The 23,104-nt window shown below is 42.9% G+C and overlaps 1 protein-coding gene across 2 annotated transcripts in view; it reads left to right on the top strand.

Moving 5' to 3' along the window:
* The window catches only part of BMP1 (bone morphogenetic protein 1), a 200,483-nt gene that overhangs the window by 133,579 nt on the left and 43,800 nt on the right, over positions 1–23,104 (top strand). For both annotated transcript variants that reach the window (XM_081960734.1, XM_081960735.1), the window contains exons 7-10: positions 2,948–3,072; positions 11,944–12,059; positions 15,040–15,142; positions 20,450–20,566. In XM_081960734.1, coding sequence (XP_081816860.1) covers positions 2,948–3,072; positions 11,944–12,059; positions 15,040–15,142; positions 20,450–20,566 — 461 coding nt within the window. The remainder of the gene's footprint in view (positions 1–2,947; positions 3,073–11,943; positions 12,060–15,039; positions 15,143–20,449; positions 20,567–23,104) is intronic.

Below are 23,104 nucleotides of genomic sequence, written 5' to 3'. Positions count from 1 at the left end.
ATAGCAGTACTTAAAGCTACAGTACTACCATCATGGTTTATATATTGCTAACCCAACAGTCAGCTTACATTCCTAACAGTAAAGATACAAGCAACAAAGTTATAGTATAAGTAGAAAAGGAAATAGGTAATAGGAAGGATGAGGAGTAGTAATATAGTCTTAGTAAACATTTTGACAAAAGATGGAATGGGACAACTCACCACGGCCAACTCGTCACAGTCAACTTGCCATTGGACAACTTGCCATGGCCAGCTAGCCACAGGACAATTCAAAAAATACAAAGGTTCCATTAAGTTCAATGAAACCATAGCCAGTAAGAATAAAATAAAGAAAGTCAATTTAGAAATATACGTGTTACAATAACTTCAACAAAAACGTGGCCACCAATAATAAAAGTAACTCAATGAAATGATGAATACTGTGTTAAATTGTCCCACATTGAGTTGACCCAACCAAAGAATCCAGGCAATTCGGCAACAAAGATTCTGATTCAGACAGCCAAGTGTCAAGCAGAAGCACAATTTTAATACAGACATCCAACTAGGAGGCAGAAGAAGCAAATGTTTTTCATGTTGGCTTATGAAATAGAAAGCTTTAGCCTTCCATTCCTTGGAGAATGTGTGCTTTTGATTGGATGTTTCACCTCCTTTTTCTACATATTTTCAGTCTCCTAAGCCTTCAGTTCAGAGCATTGTGTAGATGTGACACAGTGTTACCGCCATTCACAGCATGAGACTAAATGTGCTTAACAACCACAGGAGATTTGCTTAACTGTGAGAGATCATAGCTCTGTTGCGGTCACATGAGTCTCGTTTAATGGTTGCAACCCTTAACAATGGAGTATGAAGTCCCAAAAGTAGTTTTTAAGCAAGGATTGCCTATACATTGCTGTAAGAACAGAAGGTTAGTAGTCTCCTTGACTTCAAAAAAGCAGAGTAGGTAAGAGTTTCTATCAATAGGAAATAGTCCATCCAAAAGCTACAGGTTGCTGTAGGGAAAGAGAAATTGTTCCAATTTCAAGTCAACTTGTGCATAACCAGATCTTCTTGGATTAAACCAGCTAGTCCTGTGAGGTCAGATGGGTCTGGAACTACTTCAGAACTACTGCTTGCAAGGTTTTGCGTGGGCAATTCCTTTCCTGTGGTGAGGTTCCTCGATTTACGCCCTTGTGCTTTTCTAATTACAAGGGCATCCATGTCTATTTTTAGTAACTCATCCTATGCTCTTGCAGCCAAGTTGGAAACCTTCATAAGGGCAACTGGTTTAAGAATTACATGGAAACTTGGGAGAAGGAATGAAGTGAGTGTGATGTGGCCAAGAGCAGGAATCAAGACCTAAGTGAGGGATGCCCACAACGTTTTGATGCACCCAACTTGGAATTGATCCACTCCTGAAATAGCTAATGATGTTCCCACCATCCATCTTTTCTGTTCGTTTCCATTTCAGCTCCCATCTCCATCTATGGAAAAGTGGGAATCATGATTTGATGCCCTGCTAATAACACAATTGCAGAATCCCAGTGCTCTATAATCTATAAGTAAAGGATCTACTAATATTTCTGTGATTGACAAAATTTCTGTTCCTCTTGCCACTCAGAGAGACAATAATAACGAACGAAAACCATCAGAAACTTCTAGACAGACAGCAGGTCATTAGAAAGATATTGGACATGATGGCCTACATAGTGGGATTTTTTTTTGTAATTGTTCTAGTTTCAAGACAACTTGTACATAACCAGAAATACTTGGGCTAAAATCTTTATATTTCCTTAAGCATTCTTTAGCTTTCTTATTTCAAAACCCTTTGGAAATCCTCAAGAGTAAAAGTTTGATATAACTTCACCTTCCATCAATGTTAATGCCTATAGAGGAATAATAACAAGAAAATAGAATAACACTGTTGAAAGGGACCTCAGAGGTCTTCTAGTCCAACCCCCTGCTTAGGCAGGAAACCCTACGTCACTTCAGACAAATGGTTATCCAACATCTTCTTAAAAACATCCAGCATTGGAGCATTTACAACTTCTGGAGACACGTTGTTCCACTGATTAATTGTTCTAACTGTCAGGAAATTTCTCCTTAGTTCTAGGTTGCTTCTCTCCCTGATTAGTTTCCACCCATTGCTTCTTGTCCTGCTCTCAGGTGCTTTGGAGAATCGCTTGACTCCCTCTTCTTTGGGAAAGCCCCTGAGATATTGGAAGACTGCTATCATGTCTCCCCTGGTCCTTCTTTTCATTAAACTAGACATACCCAGTTCCTGCAACCGTTCTTCATATGTTTTAGCCTCCAGTTCCCTAATCATCTTTGTTGCTCTTCCCTGCACTCTTTCTAGAGTCTCCACATCTTTTTTACACTGTGGCGACCAAAATTGGATGCAGTATTCCAAGTGTGGCCTTACCAAGGCCTTATAAAGTGGTATTAACACTTCACGTGATCTTGATTCTATCCCTCTGTTGATGCAGCCTAGAACTGTGTTGGCTTTTTTGGCAGCTGCTGCACACGGCTGGCTCCTATTTAAATGGTTGTCCACTAGGACTCCAAGATCCCTCTCATAGTTACTACTATTGAGCCAGGTACCACCTATACTGTACTTGTGCATTTTGTTTTCCTTGCCTAAATGTAGAACCTTACTCTTTTCACCATTGGATTTCATTTTGTTAGATGGCGCCCAAAGCCCATGTGGGGTTTCTCTAAAGCAAAACATGAATAACTTTCCAGTCTAAACTCACACCAGTTCAAAGGATACCGATTCTCTGGAAAAAGGGATAAGTAAAAAAGCAAGCTTAAGTTTATGACAGCTATCATCACAGTTACTTCCTCTTCTGTAAAATAACCAATCTCTTTTTTCTCAGACTCCCAGTCACTAGTTACTTTATGAACCAAGGTTTTTGGTTATGTCTGTGCAAGCCAGCTCAAAGCTGAGAATGTTCTCCTTTGTGTCTTTTCAGGGGGATCTTCCTGGACACCATTCTTCCCAAATATAATGTGAATGGGATGCAGCCCTCCATTGGACAGAGAACCCGGCTGAGTAAAGGAGATATTGCCCAGGCACGCAAACTGTACAAATGCCCTGGTAAGTATTGTTGGTTGCATCTTACAAAAGAGGAGTCCTTCTGGGTGAAACCTCGCCATTAACTGATTTTAAGATTCGTTGCAAGAGATCTCTCCGGTCCTTCTCTGTTTTATTTTTCTTAGAAAATAAGGTAGCAAAGGGGAAACTAAGTGGTTATATGAGCCACTGTGGCACAGTGGTCAGAGTGCAGTACTGCAGGCTACATCTGCTGACTGCAGGCTGCCTGCAATTTGGCACTTCAAATCTCACCAGGCTCAAATCGAATCTCAACTAGGTTGAAGGTTGACTCAGCCTTCCATCCTTCCGAGGTGGGTAAAATGAGGACTCAGACTTTTGGGTGCAAAAGTCTGATTCTATAAACAGCTTAGAAAGGGCTGTAAAGCCCTGTGAAGTGGTAGCTCATCCCGTTAGGTAGTGCTTGGGTCTTGAACCAGAGCTGTCAGTGTTCTAGCAGACAAAAGCTCAGTATCTTTAACCATTTAGTCATTGTGCCCGCTGGTAAGAGTCCTTAGAAGCCTGCCTTCATGTCTCCCCACAGCCCTCTCTTCTTTAGACTAAACCAGGAGTCGGCAACCTTAAACACTCAAGAGCCACAAAGGTCCTAAACGGAAGCCCCCCCCTTCAATTCTGGAGCTGACCAGAAGTCCAGTTTCCCCATGGTAGAGTCTCCTCCTAGCGCAGCATCCTTTTTCCTCTACCTGTCCTAACTGAAAGCCCTATCAACTGTGGCACTGACTGGCAACAGGGAGCCGCAGCAGAGGGATGAAAGAGCCACATGCGGCTCCAGAGCCTGATTTCGACACTACAGTGTCCTATCTGCTCTTTGGAGAGTTACCATGGTAGAAGGTTTGTTTTCTTCAGATTGTTGCTGTGTGTCACTAGCTAAACCCAGAATGTTTCCATCCGTCTGCTGTATCTTACAATCCCCCAAAGGTTTCACTCCAGGCTCCAATCTTACCTCTCCCTTTTCAAATGGATACAAGCATGACATAATGCAAGGCTTTGGAGCGGAATGGATGTCTCCGACCGTCACCCAGTCTTTGGAGACTGTCCAATCCACGCCAGTTTTGGCTCTGGAAACCGAACAGATGTCAGAACAGAAGGCAAGGAATCGGGAGCCAAGGGGTGTGTGAAACTCTTGCTTCCTGCCTGATTCCCAAGACCTGATCTGGCTTGGAGTTTTCCAGCATCCATCCCATCCCCTGCTGGGTGTCTGTTTCCGTGGAGAGGACTGACGTTTACAAACAGAAAGGAGTTGTTTTGCTAGTAAGGAATGCAGCGTTTCCTGCAGGAAATTCTTTGCATGGGTGATTGAGCTAGTACCAAGAAGAGGGAAGAAACATAAGGAAGGACATGGGACCTGTGCAGGGAAAGTATTAGGGAGAAACAGAACTGCAGGTGAAAGAAGGAGAGTTGGGGCTATTAAAGCATTGATACTCTTCTGACCTAGGCTTCCCCAAAAAGCACAAGGCAGAGTCCCGGTCCCAACAAAACCCCTTTTATTAAACAAATGTGAATTCATCTCATTCCCATTTAGCAAAGGCCTGGCAAACAGTCTTTCAAAGGAATATTTATAACCACAGACCTTATCTAGCTTGGAAACCTGCCATGTAAATATTTTCCAAATGGGGTGCTGTGCAAGGAAAGACTTGGCACAGAGTCTCTGAGATTCACAGACAGATCTTCACACTCCTGAAATGAATCTAATCACCGAATAAATGAATTGTTTCCTGCAAAAGCCCACTCCCCTTTTGTTCCTTTTTTATTCCCTATGGGAGGGGCCATTCACCGTCCACCTGTGACTTTACTCCCAAGTCTATCCTGATTTCTGAGTTGTTCTTTTCTTCTGGCAGCTCTGTGCATGCGCACACTGGGAACAGGCTCCAGCTGTTCCTCTGCCTCACTGCTGTCTAGCTCTGAAGGCAGCAGAGAACTGCCAGACGGCCTTGGCCCCGTCTCTGCCTCTGACACAGAGCCCTCGTCCGAGCCTTCCCCAGCCTCCAGGACTGGCCCATGTTCCACCTCAACCTCCTCACTGTCAGACTCAGCTGCCAGCTTCGCTGGTCGCTAGCGGGCCACAACAGATGCCTTTATACAATGCACTACTGATAGTCCTCGACCAAAGTTGAGCACAACATTTATGTTGCTAACCAAGACAGTTGTTAAATGAGTTTCACCCCATCTTACAACCTTTCTTGCCATCGTTGTTAATTGGATAAATGCAGTTGTCGAGTAAATAATCAGGTTGTTAAGTGAATCTGGCTTCACTTAATTTTTTACAAATTAAAATAATCATTTGTTCTTTAAGATGCATGGAGCCAGCTCTGTGGCTATGAAATGGAGATGTTAAGCTTTATTGATTACAAAATCTATGACTTTTTTGCTGTTATGCTCTAGCCCAGGAGTCTCCGACCTTGGCAACTGTAATCCTGGAGGACTTTCAACTCCCAGAATTCGGGGAGTTGAAGTTCTCCAGGCTTACAGTTGCCAAGGTTGGAGACCCCTGCTTTAGCTGACATAAATGACCATCTGACGTTTGGGAATCTTTGCTGAGATAATGACCCTTTGACCTTGATCCAGAAAATGTGGTTGGTTTTAACATGTCAGAGTGAGATATGAATAACTCATAGTCCATTGTTTTAAACTTCCACATCTGAGTTCAAAGTCCAAGAATGTATATCCATATGCCATTTGTCATGGAAATGTAGTCAGAGGCATGAGTCAAATACTTGTTTCTCTTAGAAGCAAGCCCAATTGTGAGAATTAACATAAATTTCTTCTGAATTCCCAGATATTCTCTAGTGGCCTGGGCATACGTTCCTTTCAATTAACAAAATATCTTGTCCAAAGAACAGTCATAGATCAAGATATAATCTGAAACATGTTTTCCTAAGAAACCAACATTTAAAAGTCCGTATAACAGTAATTCAATGGAAACCATAAATCAGTCTACAAAAGACAGTTTCATGTGATTACCTTATTCTACTCCATCAAAAGAAGTTGGAATTTAATGCCTTTTTCTTCCCTTTTTTTCTCTACCCTCCATTTTATCTTTATTTTCATTTTTTCTTTATATTTTTCTATTTTATACTTGGATAAAGTAATAACATTTTGAACCTAATAATGAGATGATAGGAGGCGAAAGGAATTAGAATAGGATAGAGCTGGAAGGGACCTTGGAGGTCTTCTAGTCCACCCCCCGCTCAAGCAGGAGAACCTATACCATTTCAGATGAGTGACTGTCTAGTCTCTTCTTAAAAACCTCCAGTAATGGAGCGTCCACAGTTTCTGGTGGCAAGCTGTTTCACTGGTTAATTGTCCTTACTGTTAGGAAGCTTCTCCTTAATTCCAGGTTGTTTCTGTCCTTGATTAGTTTCCATCCTTTGTTTCTTGTCCTCTGGTGCTTTGGAAAATAAATTGACCTGCTCTTCTTTGTGGCAGCCCCTGAAATACTGGAATGCTGCTATCATGTCCCTCCTAATTCTTCTTTTCTCTAGACTAGCCAGACCCAAATCCTGCAGCCGTTCTTCATATGTTTTAGTCTCCAGGCCTTTGATCATCTTAGTTGCTCTTCTTTGAACTTTTTCCAAGGTCTCAACAACTTTTTTGTAGTATTGTGACCAAAATTGGTTGCAGGATTCCAGGTGTGGCCTTAGTAGGGTTTTGTAAAGTGGCACTAATATTTCACGTGATCTTGATTCTATGCCTCTGTTTATTTAACCCAGGATTGTATTATCGTATATTCCGCCGTATAAGGCGACTGGGCGTATAAGACGACCCCCTACTTTCAGGCACCCGCGAGCCCGCTGAAGGCTTCCGTGTTGCTGGGCTTTTGTAGTTTGAGCTCAGTGCCTTCTTCCTCCAGACCTCCAGCCAGACCTTACTAAGCTATCCCAGCGCTCATCCATCCATGTGCCCAAGCGAGGAGCGCCAAGGTTATATATCGATTGAAAGACCAGGGTCTGCACTGGTGGCAGCGTTGCTTTTTCTTTTGTTTTGGTTTTTTGATATGGCCTTTCTTATACCCGGCGTATAAGATGACCCCCGATTTTTGAAATAATTTTTTGGGGTTAAAAAGTCGTCTTATACGCCGGAAAATACGGTAGCTTTGGGGGCTGTTGCTGCACACTGTTGGCTCATATTGAAGTGATCATCCACTAGAACTCCAAGGTCCCCCTCACAGAGGTCACCTTTTACATTGGGCCTTCAGGCCTGCCACATTTTCTCCTGTGGGAAAATGGGAGAGGGGATTATATGGAGTGTGGGAGATATATAGTCTAAATAACATTCCTTTCTCAGAGGGTCAAGGACATCTGGCCCTACACATGGAATGGCGTGACTGGGAGGCATCTCCAGTTGGGACGGTGCCCGATTGGACCATGTGATGGGCATGTGGGCAGGACTTTCACTTTCCTTTGGATGGGGAAAACCTGGAAGCTTTCAGATTCGGCATTTCCCAGATGTGCCAATATGGCATCTCTAATAAGATGGAACTTAGAGGAACCTCAAGCTTCGGAGTCTTCTTTCATCTGGGGGGAACTTGGAACCCTGACAGCTACTGTTTTCGAGCCAGGTCTCACCTAAACTGTACTTATACCTTTGGTTTTTCTTGCCCAAATGCAAAGCTTTGCTTTTCTCCGCATTAAAATCCATTAGAATTAAAGCACATTTTAACATTCAAGGAATTGACTCCAAAATTAAATCAGAGACCAAGGCAACAGATTCCTCAAAGTTCCAATTTATTAAGAGAGACGTGTTGGCACATCTGTGGAAACCCGAATCTGAAAGCTTCCCGATTGTCCCACCCAGTTGAAAGTTCATGGTCTTGTCCCCACACCCACAAGTCCATCCCATGGTCCAATCTTCCTCTGCCACACTGGCAGTTCCACCCATCCAGTTCTGGTCAGGCTCAGAGATGTAGAGAACAAAAGATGACCTTGGGCTTCTAGAAAGGAATTTTATTTTTTCAACAACACACATTCTACTCCTTACTATTCCTCCTCCCAATTCCCCACTAATGAAAAGCATAGTAGAAAAGAATATTAGTGTGGCACGCCAAAGATCCTAAAAGGAATATGACTGCAGGCCTGACAGGGAGTTTTGATTGGCGCCATCACAGACCATGGCATTTATGCTATGTAGCACCCTTAAAAACCAGGGTAGCATGTCTGCAAAAAAGGGGGGGAGAAATAGGGTCTATTTCTCAGAAGAATCTGGGCCCCCTGATGCTTTGCTGTAAAAAGAAGAACACAGCAACAGAAGAGAACATGAAAAGTCTTGTAAGATTGGCATTGACCATGTTCAAGCCTCAACTTCTGTCACTGTGGCAACATGGCATCCGCTTGGTTTCCATAGTTACTTTCACAGCTGCAGAACAAGCTGTGGATACTTTGGGGGCGGATTAAGGGAGGGGGCTTATCTCAAATGGGAGCCGATTTCAGGAGCCAAACAAGAGATAAGAAATACTAAGTAATGGATGCAGTTTTTGTTGGAAGAAGAATAGGGTGATTCTGTAATCCCTCCTCTATACAGTTACCTGAAATACGATGATGTAGGAACCAGTGTTGTGAAAATACGTGCTCTTCTTTCTCAGTGCACAATGGCAAAGATAGGATGAAAAGTCACCTATGCCTGGGCAAATCTCAGAAATTAGAGGACAGGAGGAACAGGAGAGCTGGCCATAATTCGTTGATTAGGAAACTACTAGAATGTGCAGAAATGAACAGATTAATGCTAGTAGTTAAAGAGAAAGAACAAAAAGAATATTATTTAATATGGGAATTATTTTATCAATGGTTAGAGAAGAGAAAAGAAAGTTGGAAATAAAAGAAAGAGATTAAGGAAGAGCAGAAAATATGTTACGATAGAGATATAAATAATATGATAACTGTTAGTGTTATGATGATAAGTATTATTGTATTTAATGTTATTAGTGTTCTGACCTAGGCTTCCTGAGAAAGCATAAATCACAATATTAGTCCCAAAAACCTTATACGGCTGTAAATTATCAGTCATTAACAGTCCACAAGGCTCAACAAACAGTCTGTGAAGATTCCGACAGATGTCTGCTCGAGTTGCCACAGTCTTTCAGGGGAATGTTGATAAACACCTACCATATCTCCCTGGGAATGCTGCCAGAGACCTAATTGCCAAATGCAGAGCAAGGCCAAACTTAGCACAGAATCCAACAGAACTTTCCAAAGCTTGAACCGACCAGCTGATCTAATTGCTTTCTGCAAAAGCTCTCATCCAGTTCGCTCTTCTTTTATGTCTTATGGGAGGAGCCAATCATCTCCAAACCTTACTCCCAAGTCGACCCTGTTTTCTTAATTGTTCTTGCCTTCTGGCAGCTCTGTGCATGCGCACACTGGGAACAGGCTCCCATTGTTCTTCTCCCTCGCTGATGTCAGACTCCGGAGGCAGCAAATAACTACCAGATGGCCTTGGTTCCCTCTCTGCCTCTGATGCAGAGCCCTCATCCGAGCCTTCCCAGACTCCAGGACTGGCCCATGTTCCTCCCCAACCTCCTCACTGTCCAAATCTGCTGCCACCTCTGCTGGCTGCTGGCAGGCCACAGCAGTTAGCACATTTTTACCAGAAGATATGTTAAGAGGGAAAAATGAACAGGGTTACTATGTTCAAATTCTTAAATTAGAGAATTAATATCGATGGGAATGATGTTGTAAATTTTGATGGTTCTTGCACAGAGGTATTTGTACCCGGACAACACACTGTTTAAGGAAAGATGGAATGTTTATATTTTTAATTTTTTTAAATAATAATAATAACAACAACAACAACAACAACAACAACAATGACGACGATGATGATGATGATGATGATGATGATGATTATGTTATTATGAAGTTTGAATGTTTATGTGAACCAAAGTACAGAAAAATTGCTGCAGGCTGTGAAAACAGAGAACAGCATAAAAACAACAGAAACAAAGGCAGAATATAAGGAAAAACAGCTGGATGACAGATTAAATAGATGGAAAACCAAACCTTTGCATGGACAGCACTTGAAAAACATTGAAGGAAAATGTGATGATAACTTGACATGGACATGGCTTAAGATGGGAACTATCAAGAAAGAAACGGAAGGTTTAATACAGGCTGCTCAAGAACAAGCACTACAAACTAATGCCATGAAAGCGAAGATACAAAAATCCACTGACAACCTAAACTGCCGACTTTGCTATAACAAAGTCAAAACTGTTTCACATTTAATATGTGAATGCAGCAAAATCGCACAAACTGATTACAAAGCTAGACATGACCGAGTTGCTAAATTAATCCACCGGTCATTATGTAAAAAATATGATTTACCTGTATCCAGAAAGTCATGGGAACATAAAGTGGAAAAAAGTTATCGAAAATGAGAAGGTGAAGATCTTGTGGGACTTTGGAATACAAACGGATCATCATTTGGAGCACAACATGCCAGATATCACGGTTTTAGAGGGCCGAAGTGTACAGTTTATTGATATTGCTGTTCCTGGAGATGCCAGAGTCGAAGAAAAAGAACTAGAAAAAATAATGAAATACTGCAACCTGGCCATCAAAACTACACGGCTATGGATGAAGCATGTAAGAGTGATACCCATTGTCATCAGGGCACTAGGCACCATGTCTAAGAATTTTACAAGATACATCCACAAATTGCAGCTTCCTGCAATAACACCAGCGGAACTGCAAAAAACTGCTCTACTCGAAACATCTTATATTTTAAGAAGGTACTTGGTTGATACCTAGGACGCTGGCAGCAAACCGTATCAGCCATTAGCACCAGTGACTGGTATTTGTAATGCATTTTTGAATGTTCAGTTGGCTGAGTTTCATGTTTAATGAATAAAGTGTATATAATAATAATAATTCATTGATCCTGTCCCTGAGAAGGAGAAAACACTTGCAAAATTGGTATCTATAAAACTGAATTCTTTACTTAACCTTACCTAACCTTTACCTTTTGCAAGGCTGTGTGTTTTCTTGTTGGGGAAATTGTGTTCCTTTGACAGGGTTTTTAATTAGAGAAAGGGCATTTGTGTAAAAACCCGAATACAGATCCTTGTCCACTTGGTCATAATTTACAGCTAGCTTTGTAATTGAGTTATACCACCCAATTGACAGGAAATACCCTCAAGAAGGACAAGTTTCTCCCCCCCCCCATAACAATCTGGTAATGCCTGAACTCTAGAAACAGCTGGTTCGGTTCCTGAAATAAACCCTTGGATTGCTTTAGGAATATGTTTTGGGGGGATCTGTTCCAGCCCAGCTCCCCAAACACAACAAATCCTCTGTAGTTGAAGCAATGATTCCTTTATTAGGAGTGCCAGCAGCCCCGGCAAAAAGTTTCTCTCTCATGGCAGGCTAACAAGTCTGTCCGGCAGGAAGATGAATAGTTGTCAGCCACATCTATTCATCTGGGCCTTCTGCCTTTTATCCCCAGAGCTAGGGTGGGGCTTTGCTAGCAGTGGCTCTTCCTTTCCAAGGACTGGCCCATAGATTTCCACTGCTCTCCTCTCCTCTGCCTTCTGCACATCCAAATGTCAGGCATTGGAGCCAGCTGTTCCTCTTCTTCCTCATCAGCCACCTCCAGACTTGGGAGCTGTGGACTCTCCATCTGAGGGCTGATGGAAGGGCCAGGCTCTGCCTCTGTCTCTCTCTCTCTACCAGCTCCATTCCCTCTCCCCGCTCAGAGCTCTCAGGTTGCCTTGATGTTGACCACACACCCCTCTCCTCCTCTGATTTGGCTGCAGGAGGGGCTGGCGGTTGACAGAATCCTAAATTCAGGCAGTGTCCTGTTTTTATTACTCTTTTTTATTTATGTATATTTATTTTTCTGTTTCTTTTTTTTTTCCTCCTGCAGCTTGTGGAGAAACACTGCAAGACAGTCAAGGGAATTTCTCCTCACCTGACTTCCCCAATGGATATTCTGCACACAAGCACTGTATCTGGAGAATATCAGTCACTCCAGGGGAAAAGGTAAATGCTGGTTTAGTTCCCCCTCCCCCTTTTCTTATGGAATCATCCAAACCATCTTACAAAATGCTGGCTTCCTTGTTCTTCTTTGCCAATAGTGCTTTCTCTTGGGAATTCTCTTGCCTTCAGTGGACGCTATGAATGCATCCAACCAGATTATTCCAAGCCGTACAGGTAGTCCTTTTCTTACGACCCCCAATTCAGCTCCACATTTCTGTCGCTAAGTGACACCGTTGTTAAGTGAGTTTTGCCCCATTTCTTTCCAGAGTTGCTAAGTGAATCACTGCCCTTGTTAATTACACGGTTGTTAATTGAATCTGGCTTCCCCGTTGGCTTTGCTTGTCAGAAGGTCTCAAAAGGAGAATCACATGACCGTAGGACGCTGCAACCATCGTAAGTTCAAGTCAGTTGTCAGGCGTCTGAATTGTGATCACGTGATGCTACAGAGGTCGTAAGTGTGAAAAATGGTCATCTGTCCCTTTTTTCAGTAGCGTTGTGACTTCGAACAATCACTAAAAGAACGGCTGTACATTGAGACTTACCTGTAAAAGCTAAATTATGTAACTTATTCTACGTTTTCCTTCCTAATAGGTTATTTTTTCTAGTAAGAAAAAAAAATTGCAGTAAGAAATCAGAGGTTTCTAACCATCCATTTATCCCAGATTTCATGATATTCTGTCTCACCCTTGTCTTTGAGCTCTCGAGTTAGTCTGCCCATCTCTGTGCATATCAGTATCTTATTTATTATTTCTTGTTCCGAGGGAATCTCCTTGTTTCTAACCAATGGTTAGAAATGAGGGGAAAGGCCGGGACAGAAAAACACGGAAAAGTTAAGAATCGGAAAATATGGTATTAAGAATGTGTGATATGTAGGAATTGGATGTGTATTTGTATGATTAGTAATTATACAAAAGAAAGGATCAACAGACAGGTAATCTGACTGACTACATACACCTATGTGATGGATATAAAATGTAATAGTTGTAAGATCTAATCATTATATGGAAATGTTTATGTCAGAAATGTCGCACTACGTCCGATGTTTTTAATGTTTATCTAATAAAAAACTTTAATTAAAGAAAAAAGAAATCATAGGTGAGCTAGTAACAAAAGTATGGTTACGAAGCACTTTGAAAAAGCACATTAAAGACTAGTTGTGGGATGAGAGCCCCGTCCATCGAAGTTAGAGCCATCTAAAACATGAACCAACATAACCTAAGATCACCTAACCACAGATTAAACTGGGTCTGTCAATTCAGACATCTACTCTCCTCTTCCCCTATCCCCCCCCAAAAAACTGTTGCAGATAAAATTGTTCTAATGTACTGCAGATCTTTTGCACTTCAACTCCCATAAGCCCCAGTCAGGATGGCAAACAGAGAGGAACGACGGAAGTTGTCCAAAGCATATGGAGGACATCAGGCTCCCTTAATCCCAGTCCCTTCCTCTCTTAATCCATTTTTAATATTGCTCCTGGTGTCAGATTTCCTCATCTTATTTTGAGAACACAGAAAAAAGCAGAGAAACAGCTGGAGGCAGTTCATCATCCTGGCATATAAACCCATTATAATATTGGGAAGCCGTTTGCCATTGGAAGAAGGGTTCAAATCTACGTTAGGTATTTCGTAGGGTTATTTTTCTCCTCCACATCATTGCAAAGATGCGTACATCGTCCTTTCAAACTTTGAATAAGGGGAAAAAATAACGTATTGCGTTCTTTCAGTACTTTATGAAGATAGCAGACAGTAACTAACATTTTCACTGCGTAGGCTCTTTTGCCATATTTACTATCCCATGCGATGCTGTAATGCAATTCAATGGGATTATCTCTGTTTTTTCTGGCTTGGGAAAAAATATTCTTTCCGGAAAAGCATCCAAATCTTCATGTCTGATTCAAATTCTGAATCAAGCCTAGAGATTTGGGACCGTTTTTTAGATTACGGACTCTAAATTAACTGCTAGTTTGGCACAGCTTAACTGGCTCAGGAATGTCTCCAGTCAACTTGTTTTCCACCCATAACAAAAGAACATAGGGTTAGTCCTTGACTTAACGACCACAATTGAAGCCAACATCTCTGTTGCTAAGCGAGAATTTTGCCCCATTTTACAATTCTTCCGGCCACAGTTTTTTAAGTGAATTATTGCACTTGTTAAGTGAGTAACACAGTTGTTAAGTGTGTCATTATGATGTACGTCTGTGATGGGCAGACTCCATTACGGTTGTAAGTAAGTAAGTATAATCTTTATTGTCATTGTACTTAAATACAACGAAATTGGTTAAGGACTGTTTGTACTTATTACATTTTGGCATAGAAAAGGAACACTATTTACGACTTTAGAAAGCAGTTTGTTAAAGGTGTACGAGATGAACCAGGCTGAGCCCGAGGAAGGGGTCAAATGTATCATTAGTTAGGTTCCCTTTACATCCCCAAGAAATTGAAGTCTGTTCCCCTTTGAATTCCTTATCTGCCGCCAAATTGCTCTGGCTGTTAGTAGTTCAGATTCTTGTAGACAGCTTAAGCTTGCGATAGATCTTTATACCCATTTGAACTATCTGGATCTCGTGATTTCTCTGGCGCTTGACAGAAAGTGACATGTCCCTCAAAATAGTAACTCAGGGAAGAAATAGGAAATACGAATGACTAAGTAATATTTAGGACCTACTCAGGATGGTGTAACTAATGATGTATCATTAGTTAGGTTTGCTTTACATCCCCAAGAAATTGAAGTCTGTTCCCCTTTGAATTCCTTATCTGCCGCCAAATTGCTCTGGCTGTTAGTAGTTCAGATTCTTGTAGACAGCTTAAGCTTGCGATAGATCTTTATACCCATTTGAACTATCTGGATCTCGTGATTTCTCTGGTGCTTGACAGAAGGTGACATGTCCCTCAAAATAGTAACTCAGGAAGGAAATAGGAAATACGAATGACTAAGTAATATTTAGGACCTACTCAGGGTGGTGTGACCTCTGCTTGCTTTCCAGATAATTCTGAATTTTACATCCCTGGATCTATACCGCAGCCGGCTATGTTGGTATGACTACGTGGAGGTGAGAGATGGATTCTGGAAGAAAGCTCCCCTGCGAGGTAATCAGTGAGAACATTGGTGATCATGCACGTGGCCGTATCTCATTGAGGAACATATTTAACAATCGAAACATTTCCCATGCTCATTGATTGACTTCCTTCCCCTTTGCAGAAACCAGTTGTGATTTGTGCGTGTGTGTTTTGTTTTGTTTATTTCACGGCTTACAAATATTTTGGGGAGCAGGAGGGATTTGGGGCATTAAGTATTTCCTCATTTGTTGAAAAATACTGTAGTAATAAAGTTAGGTCAACGTGGTGCAGTGGCTTAGAGGTGGCACTCTTGCCTCACAATCAGGAGGCTGGGAGTTCGATCCTAGGTAGCGGCAGATATTTCTCTCTTTGGGCACATTGAGTAAATATCAACTGCGAACTCTGCATTGGCGACAGGAAGTGCATCTGGCCAGTAAACACTCTGCTCCATTCAGTTGCCCCCAACTTCACCCCGCAAGGGATTGTGGAGTCGTTAAAAGACAAAATAAATAGATAAATAAAGGTAGGTAAATCTACTCCGAGATGTTTACCCATCTCTGTACTGGATCATTCCCTAAGTACTCATTATTTTCACTTTTGACAGTTAAGATGGCTTCCTTTACAGTCATCTGGACTGAGATAACCTAAATAAGATAAGATTGAATGACTCATATACTAAATGAGCTAAGAAGGATTCAGTGCCTCATTCAAATGCAATTCCCTCTTGATCTGAAAACTGCATTTAATCTGGTTGCGTTTTTTTCTTTGCTGAGCCTTAACTGTTGCTCTAAACTAGGGGTCCCCAACTCCTGATCTATGACCCAGTGCTGGGCCGCAGCCTATTTGGAATTGGGCTGAGAAAGGGGTGAGCACGCACATGCATGCACAAAGCTGCACGTGTGAAAGTGGCTCATGCACGCACGAAACCATGCCCTCACCGCCGCCACCTCCTCCTGTCCGCCAAGCCGAAATGGTTGGAGACTGCTGTTCTAAATTGTATCATACTTCCATTATCAATTGGTAGATGTCAGCCTCTGCTACGCTTACTTGCTATTGGCTGCCATAGAAACGGGGGAGGGTGGGGGCATGGTATTTGGGATGTGAATAAATGGTACAGAAGGTGATATGGAAAAGGGAGTTTTCTTCTCACCATCTTCCGCGCATGCTGGTGGCCGGTGTTTGGTCCTAGTCAAGGCCAATCGTCCTGCATACCAACATGATGATGCCTTTTGGAGATGCAATCCACATGACACCTAAGGGAGTTGCAGATTGGACACTGGGGTGGGGTCGTTGGAAGGAGGGGGCTAGGTTATCATTTGATATGTACTTGTTCGCACCTTTCTGGCTCAGATCTTGCTTTACTTTCGCTGCTATCTTTTCATAACCAGTAAAAGTATTTTAATTCCATGAACAATGGAGTTGGGAATTTTCTTTCTTGGTTATTGATGGAGGCATGCCTGACAGTATAGTTTGGACAACCAAACCATCTTTTCATGATGCTTCATCAAGACAGTTGCTTTTTCCTGTCTTCATTCTTGAATTTGTCCAAGTCCTTATGGACAACATCGTCAACATCATTCTGGAGTCGTGTCAATGGAGATCCTCAGACATCCAGGTCATGGTTGTCCCAAAGGTGCTTTTTTCAAGAGGCAACTGGACTTTCTGGTTTTTCTTTGAAGACGTTTCGCTTCTCTTCCAAGAAGCTTCTTCGGCATCTTCAAAGAAAAACAAGAAAGTCCAGTTGCCTCTTGAAAACAAGCGTCTTTGGGACATTCTGGAGGTGTAACATGTTTTGTTTTATCTTTACAAATTAAAACACATAAAGTTGGCAAATATTTAGGCTGTTGGTTTGACATCCAAGCCTGGTAATTTGGTTGCAAACACTTCGTCATCATTCGAGGAGACGTCATCAGTGTGCTTTGAATTAAAATGCACTGACGACGTCTCCGTGAATGATGACAACACATTTGCAACCAAATGCCAAGCTCGGTGCTCAAACCAGAAGGCTAACTACCACCCGAGCGACTAATATTCAAGCTTGTGGTTATGGGGGATTTCAACTTGCCGTCGACGGGGGAAGCATCCGAGGTAGCTCGGGAGTTCATGGCTTCCATGACAGCCATGGACCTGACCCAATTAATTCAGGACCCCACACACGAAGGTGGCCACATTCTGGACCTTGTTTTTGTATCTGAACAGTGGACGAGTGATCTGGGAAGAGGGGATGTAACCATTACCCCCCTGTCATGGTCAGATCACTCATGTCTCCGGCTGGACTTCCCTGGCGCTACCCCCCACCGCGAGGAGGTGGAACCAAACTGTCCAAGTTGGTACCGCCCCAGGCGCCTGATGGAACCGGATAGGTTCCAGACGGAGCTTGGGCCATTCCCTGTAGCCCTGACCCGCTCTCGCTCCGAGAACCTAGTGGCCGCCTGGAATAGGGCGGCCACTGGGGCCCTGGACCGAGTTGCGCCTTTGCGGCCTCTCCTGCGGCGATGACCCACCCGGGTTCCTTGGTTTACTGAGGACCTGAGGGTGATGAAGCGCCATAGGAGACACCTAGAGGGCAGGTGGAGGTCCTCACGCTCCGAATCTGACCGAACACAGGTAAGAGCCTATTCACAGACTTACCTTGTGGCATTAAGAGTGGCCAAACGCAGACATTGCGCCACTCTTATTGCGTCCACCGATAACCGCCCTGCCGCCCTGTTTCGGGTGACCCGCTCTCTCTTATCACAGAGGACGCGGGAAGCCCCTTTACAGGGCAGAGCAGAGGAGTTTGGGGAATATCTGCAGGACAAAATCGCTCAGATCCGGAGCGGATGGGCCCCCTTCAGTGGACCAGAGGAGCCGCCAACAGTGAGTCTTGTGAGACCATTCTGGGAGGAGTTTGATTCTGTTGCCCCCGAGGATTTGGATAGGTTGCGTGGACGGCTGCGACCGACCACATGTTTAATGGACCCGTGTCCCTCCTGGTTGGTACTGGCATCCTGGGAAGTGACACGAGGCTGGCTACTGGGCTTGGTGAACGCCTCGTTGAGCGAGGGGTCCTTGCCTTCCGCCTTGAAAGAGGCGGTGGTGAGGCCCTTACTCAAGAGGCCTTCCCTTGACCCGATGGAGCTAGCTAATTATCGTCCAGTCTCCAACCTTCCCTTTTTGGCGAAGGTTGTAGAGAATGTGGTGGCACAGCAGTTTCCACGACACCTTGAGGAATCCGAATATCTAGACCCACGCCAGTCCGGCTTCCGGCCCGGACACAGCACGGAGACGGCCTTGGTCGCATTGGTCGATGATCTCTGGAGGGCCAGAGATAGGGGTTGTTCCTCTATCCTGGTCCTATTAGATCTCTCGGCGGCTTTTGATACCATCAACCATGGTATCCTATTGCGCCGGCTGGGGGGGATGGGAGTTGGAGGCACCGTTCTGCGGTGGTTCGGCTCCTACCTCTCTGACCGGACACAATGTGTGTTGGCAGGGGGGCAGAGGTTGACCCTGAGGTCACTCACTTGTGGGGTGCCTCAAGGGTCAGTCCTCTCGCCCCTCCTGTTCAATGCATATGTGAAGCCGCTGGGGGAGATCATCCGTGGTTTTGGGGTGGAGTATCATCTGTACGCTGATGATACGCAGCTGTACATTTCCACCCCAGACACCCCAACGAGGCTGTCGAGGTGATGACCCGGTGTTTGGAAGCCGTCGGGGTCTGGATGGGGGACAACAGACTCAAGCTCAACCCCTCCAAGACCGAGTGGCTGTGGCTACCGGCACCCCGGTTCAGTCAGTTGATTCCATCACTGACCATAGGGGGCGAGCAATTGCCCCCTGTGGAGCGGGCGCGCAATTTGGGCGTCCTCCTAGATGCCCGGCTGTCAATGGATGACCATGTGGCAGCCGTGGCAAGGGGGGCGTTCCACCAGGTCCGCCTGGTGCGCCAATTGCGCCCCCTACTGGACCGGGATGCCCTACACACGGTCACTCATGCGCTGGTGACGTCTCGGCTGGACTACTGCAATGCCCTCTACATGGGGCTTCCCTTGGGACGCGCTCGAAGACTGCAGCTAGTCCAGAACGCAGCCGCGCGGGCTATTATGGGGAGTACTAGGTACTCCCATGTAACACCGCTCCTGCGCGAGCTGCATTGGCTGCCTGTGGTCTTTCGAGTGCGTTTCAAGGTGTTAATTACCATCTTTAAAGCGCTCCATGGCTCAGGACCTAGGTACTTGCGGGATCGCATCCTACCACACACTTCCCTGCGACCGATTCGCTCTCACAGGGAAGGACTCCTCCGGGTGCCGTCCACTAAGCAATGCCAATGGGCGGCACCTAGGAGTAGAGCCTTCTCTGTGATGGGCCCAACCCTCTGGAATGACCTCCCCCCCGATATCAGAACCACCACTGACTTCCGCTCCTTTCGACAAAAACTGAAGACTCACCTGTTGCGTTTAGCTGGCCTGGCCCATTTATAGTTTTATTCTACCTCCTGGCAGATATTTTAATTGGGTATTTTTAGGGTATTTAAATATTGCTTTTAACTACTTTACTGCAGATATGTACAGTTTCTTATTGCCTCCTCTTTGTGTTTGTATTTTCTATTTATTGATGTGTTTTTATTTGACTGTACACCGCCCCGAGTCCCTTTGGGGAGAGGGGGCGGTATAAAAATCTAAATAAAAGTAAAGTAAAGTAAAGTCAAACAGGTTTGCAAATATCCTTTAAATTTACATACAGAGCAACAAAGATGATTAGGGGACTGGAGGCTAAAACATATGAAGAACGGTTGCAGGAACTGGATATGTCTAGTTTAATGAAAAGAAGGACTAGGGGAGACATGATAGCCGTCTTCTGATATCTCAGGGGTTGTCACAAAGAAGAGGGAGTCAAACTATTCTCCAAAGCACCCGAAGGCAGGACAAGAAGCTATGGGTGGAAACTAATCAAGGAGAGAAGCAACCTAGAACTAAGGAGAAATGTCCTGACAGTTAGAACAATTAATCAGTGGAACAACTTGCCTCCAGAAATTGTGAATGCTCCAACACTGGAAGTTTTTAAGATGTTGGATAAGCATTTGTCTGAAGTGATGTAGGGTTTCTTGGTTAAGCAGGGGGATGGACTAGAAGATTTCCAAGGTCCCTTCCAACTCTCTTATTCTATTCTATTTTGGGGAGATGCTCCTGCTTCCAAGATTCTGCTTGCAGGAAACATTATCAGGGGAGGAAGAAGAAGTTAGGCAGCTGATCAGAACACAAATAGGTTCCATTCCTCAATCCGTGCTTTGCCATGAAATAATAAATTGTAATAATAAAGCCACATCAGTGATGTGTGTGTATGTTTTTTCTCTAGGTAGATTCTGTGGAAATAAACTCCCAGACTCGATTCTTTCCACCGACAGCCGCCTTTGGATCGAATTCCGCAGCAGCAGCAACTGGGTTGGCAAAGGCTTCTTTGCAGTCTATGAAGGTAGAATATTTTCCTTTTTTTAGTCCAGGTAAAGTAATTGGGGGCACAGAAAGCAGAAACAAAGATGAAAGAATAACATATTTAGGTGCCATTTATTTCGTAGATTGAAATAAATACAGATTGTCAGAGCGCGCACAGCGGGACTGCTATTTTGAAACAACCCAGGAGCAAAATATGGGACACCGAGGTTTTGTCTTTCAACAGTGGCTTATATACAAGACTTCTATACACACACACACACACACACACACACACACACACACACATATATATATATATATGTTAGGCAGGCAAATACCAGACAAGCAATCAAGCTTAAAGTCTACACGGAGAACTACAATGTAGATAGAACACAAGGAGAGAGATACAAGAGGAGAGAGCCATGCCCTCACATGGCTTCCCTTATATACACAGCTTCTTAAAGTGGCAGTAACCCTGCCGACATGGCTTTCCTTATATACACAGCTTCTTTTTTTTTTCTTAGTTTTTTATTTTTTTTTATTTTTATTTTTTTTAACGAACATTTATTTATTTGTGTAACAGACATATACAGGTTGTCTTATTAGGAGTAACATTTTCTCCCTCCCTTCCTCCTCCCCCCACCCACCCCCCCATTTCCCCACCCTAACCCTCCCTAACCCAACCCCTGACTTCCCAGATAGAGACAGAAGCACAGTTACCAGCAAATCTGAAAAACAAATATCCCAATAGTAATATGCATATATGTTTTTAGGATTAGAATATATTTATTTCTTAGTACAGCCTATCTCCCCCTCCAAATGTATCTTAAATGTATTTTATTATTATGACTGGTTTTATTTGTATTGACTGTACACCGCCCCGAGTCCCTTTTTGGGAGAGGGGCGGTCTAAAAATCTAAGAAATAAATAAATAAATATATCAGAATAAGAACAAGATAATACAAAAAAAAAAAAAAAAAAAAAAGGAGAAAAACCATCATAACCTCCTCTCCAAAACCATTACTACATATTTATGAAACATTTCTCAACCAAATCCCATAGACACTTCCTTTGAACCGTACCTTAATTTTACAAAATCAATCCAGGGATACCAATCTATAATATACTTATCGTAAGAATGATCTTTTAGATATACAGAAATTTTATCCATTTCGGCAAGATTTGCTACCTTAAGTATCCATTCTTCTATAGAGCATAATTCTGCTTTCTTCCAATATTGTGCTACCAGCAGTCTAGCTGCTGTAATCATATACAATATTAATTTAGTTTCAGCAACAGTGCAGTCAGGTACTATGCCCAATAGAAAAAATTGGGGAGCAAATTTAATTTTTCTTTTAAGAATCTTCTTCTGCATTATCCACCATATTTTAATCCATAAAGCCTTAACTTTCTTACAGGACCACCAAATATGAAAGTAAGAAGCGTTTGAGCAGTCACACCTCCAGCACTTAGGATTGTGATTTGGATACATTTTAGACAGCTTAGCTGGATCTAAATGCCATCTATAAAACATCTTGTAAAAATTTTCCCTTAAATTCTGAGCTTGCGTAAACTTCACGTTTCTAATCCAAATCTTCTCCCATGTATCTAGCATTATAGGCTCCTCTATATTCTGTGCCCACTTTACCATACAATCCTTAACTAGCTCAGAAGCAGAGTCTCTCTTTATCAAAATATTATATATTCTTTTAATATGAAATTGTCCTTGGTCCCTAATTTGCTCAGTCAACTCATCATACGTATTCTCAATACCTATCCTCATATCTTCCTTAAACCTAAATTGTAACTGTTGATATTGAAACCAAGTCTGAACAATCTTTTTATCTTTTAGTTCATCTATCAACTTTAGCTCCCAATGATTATCTACCCAATCCAACAGTTGGGCATATGTAGTTTCATCGTGCCTCTGTGTTATACTAATATTTTCTATCATATGCCTTGGTATTACCCAGTCAGGAATCTTACATTGCATATTTGGCTGATACTTCTTCCAGACTCTTAACAACGCAGACCTGTATATATGCGTTCTAAAAACAAAATCCTGCTTTTTACCATACATTAAATACGCATGCCAACCATAAAGCAGATCATATCCTTCTAGATTAAGAATTCTCTCCTCCGTCATTTTTATCCAGTTGCTAATTGCTCCCAGGACAGCTGCATCATAATACAACATCAGATTAGGCATTTTCAATCCTCCTCTCTCCCGCACATCTTGTATAATCTTCAACTTAACTCTGGGTTTTTTCCCATCCCATATAAACTTATTTATGTCCCCTTGCCACTCTAACAAAGTAGCCTCTCTTTTAATTATTGGTATCATCTGAAACAAAAATAAGAACCTCGGTAGTATATTCATCTTGACCGCAGCTATCCTTCCTAAGAAAGACAGCTTCAGTTTCCTCCACGAGGCCATTTCTTGTTGAACCTTATGCCAAAGCAGCTCATAATTATTTTTATATAGTTTTGTATTAGAGTTTGTTAAATAAACCCCCAGATATTTAACTTTTTTAACTACTTCAAAACCCGATAACTGCTGGAGTCGTTTAGCTTGAGT

This window comes from Natrix helvetica (assembly GCF_964273705.1).
Source record: "Natrix helvetica genome assembly, chromosome: 8".
NCBI classification, from domain to species: Eukaryota; Metazoa; Chordata; class Lepidosauria; order Squamata; family Natricidae; genus Natrix; species Natrix helvetica.
Note: the sequence above shows the minus strand (reverse complement) of the source record. Positions and strands in the feature narration are given on the sequence as shown.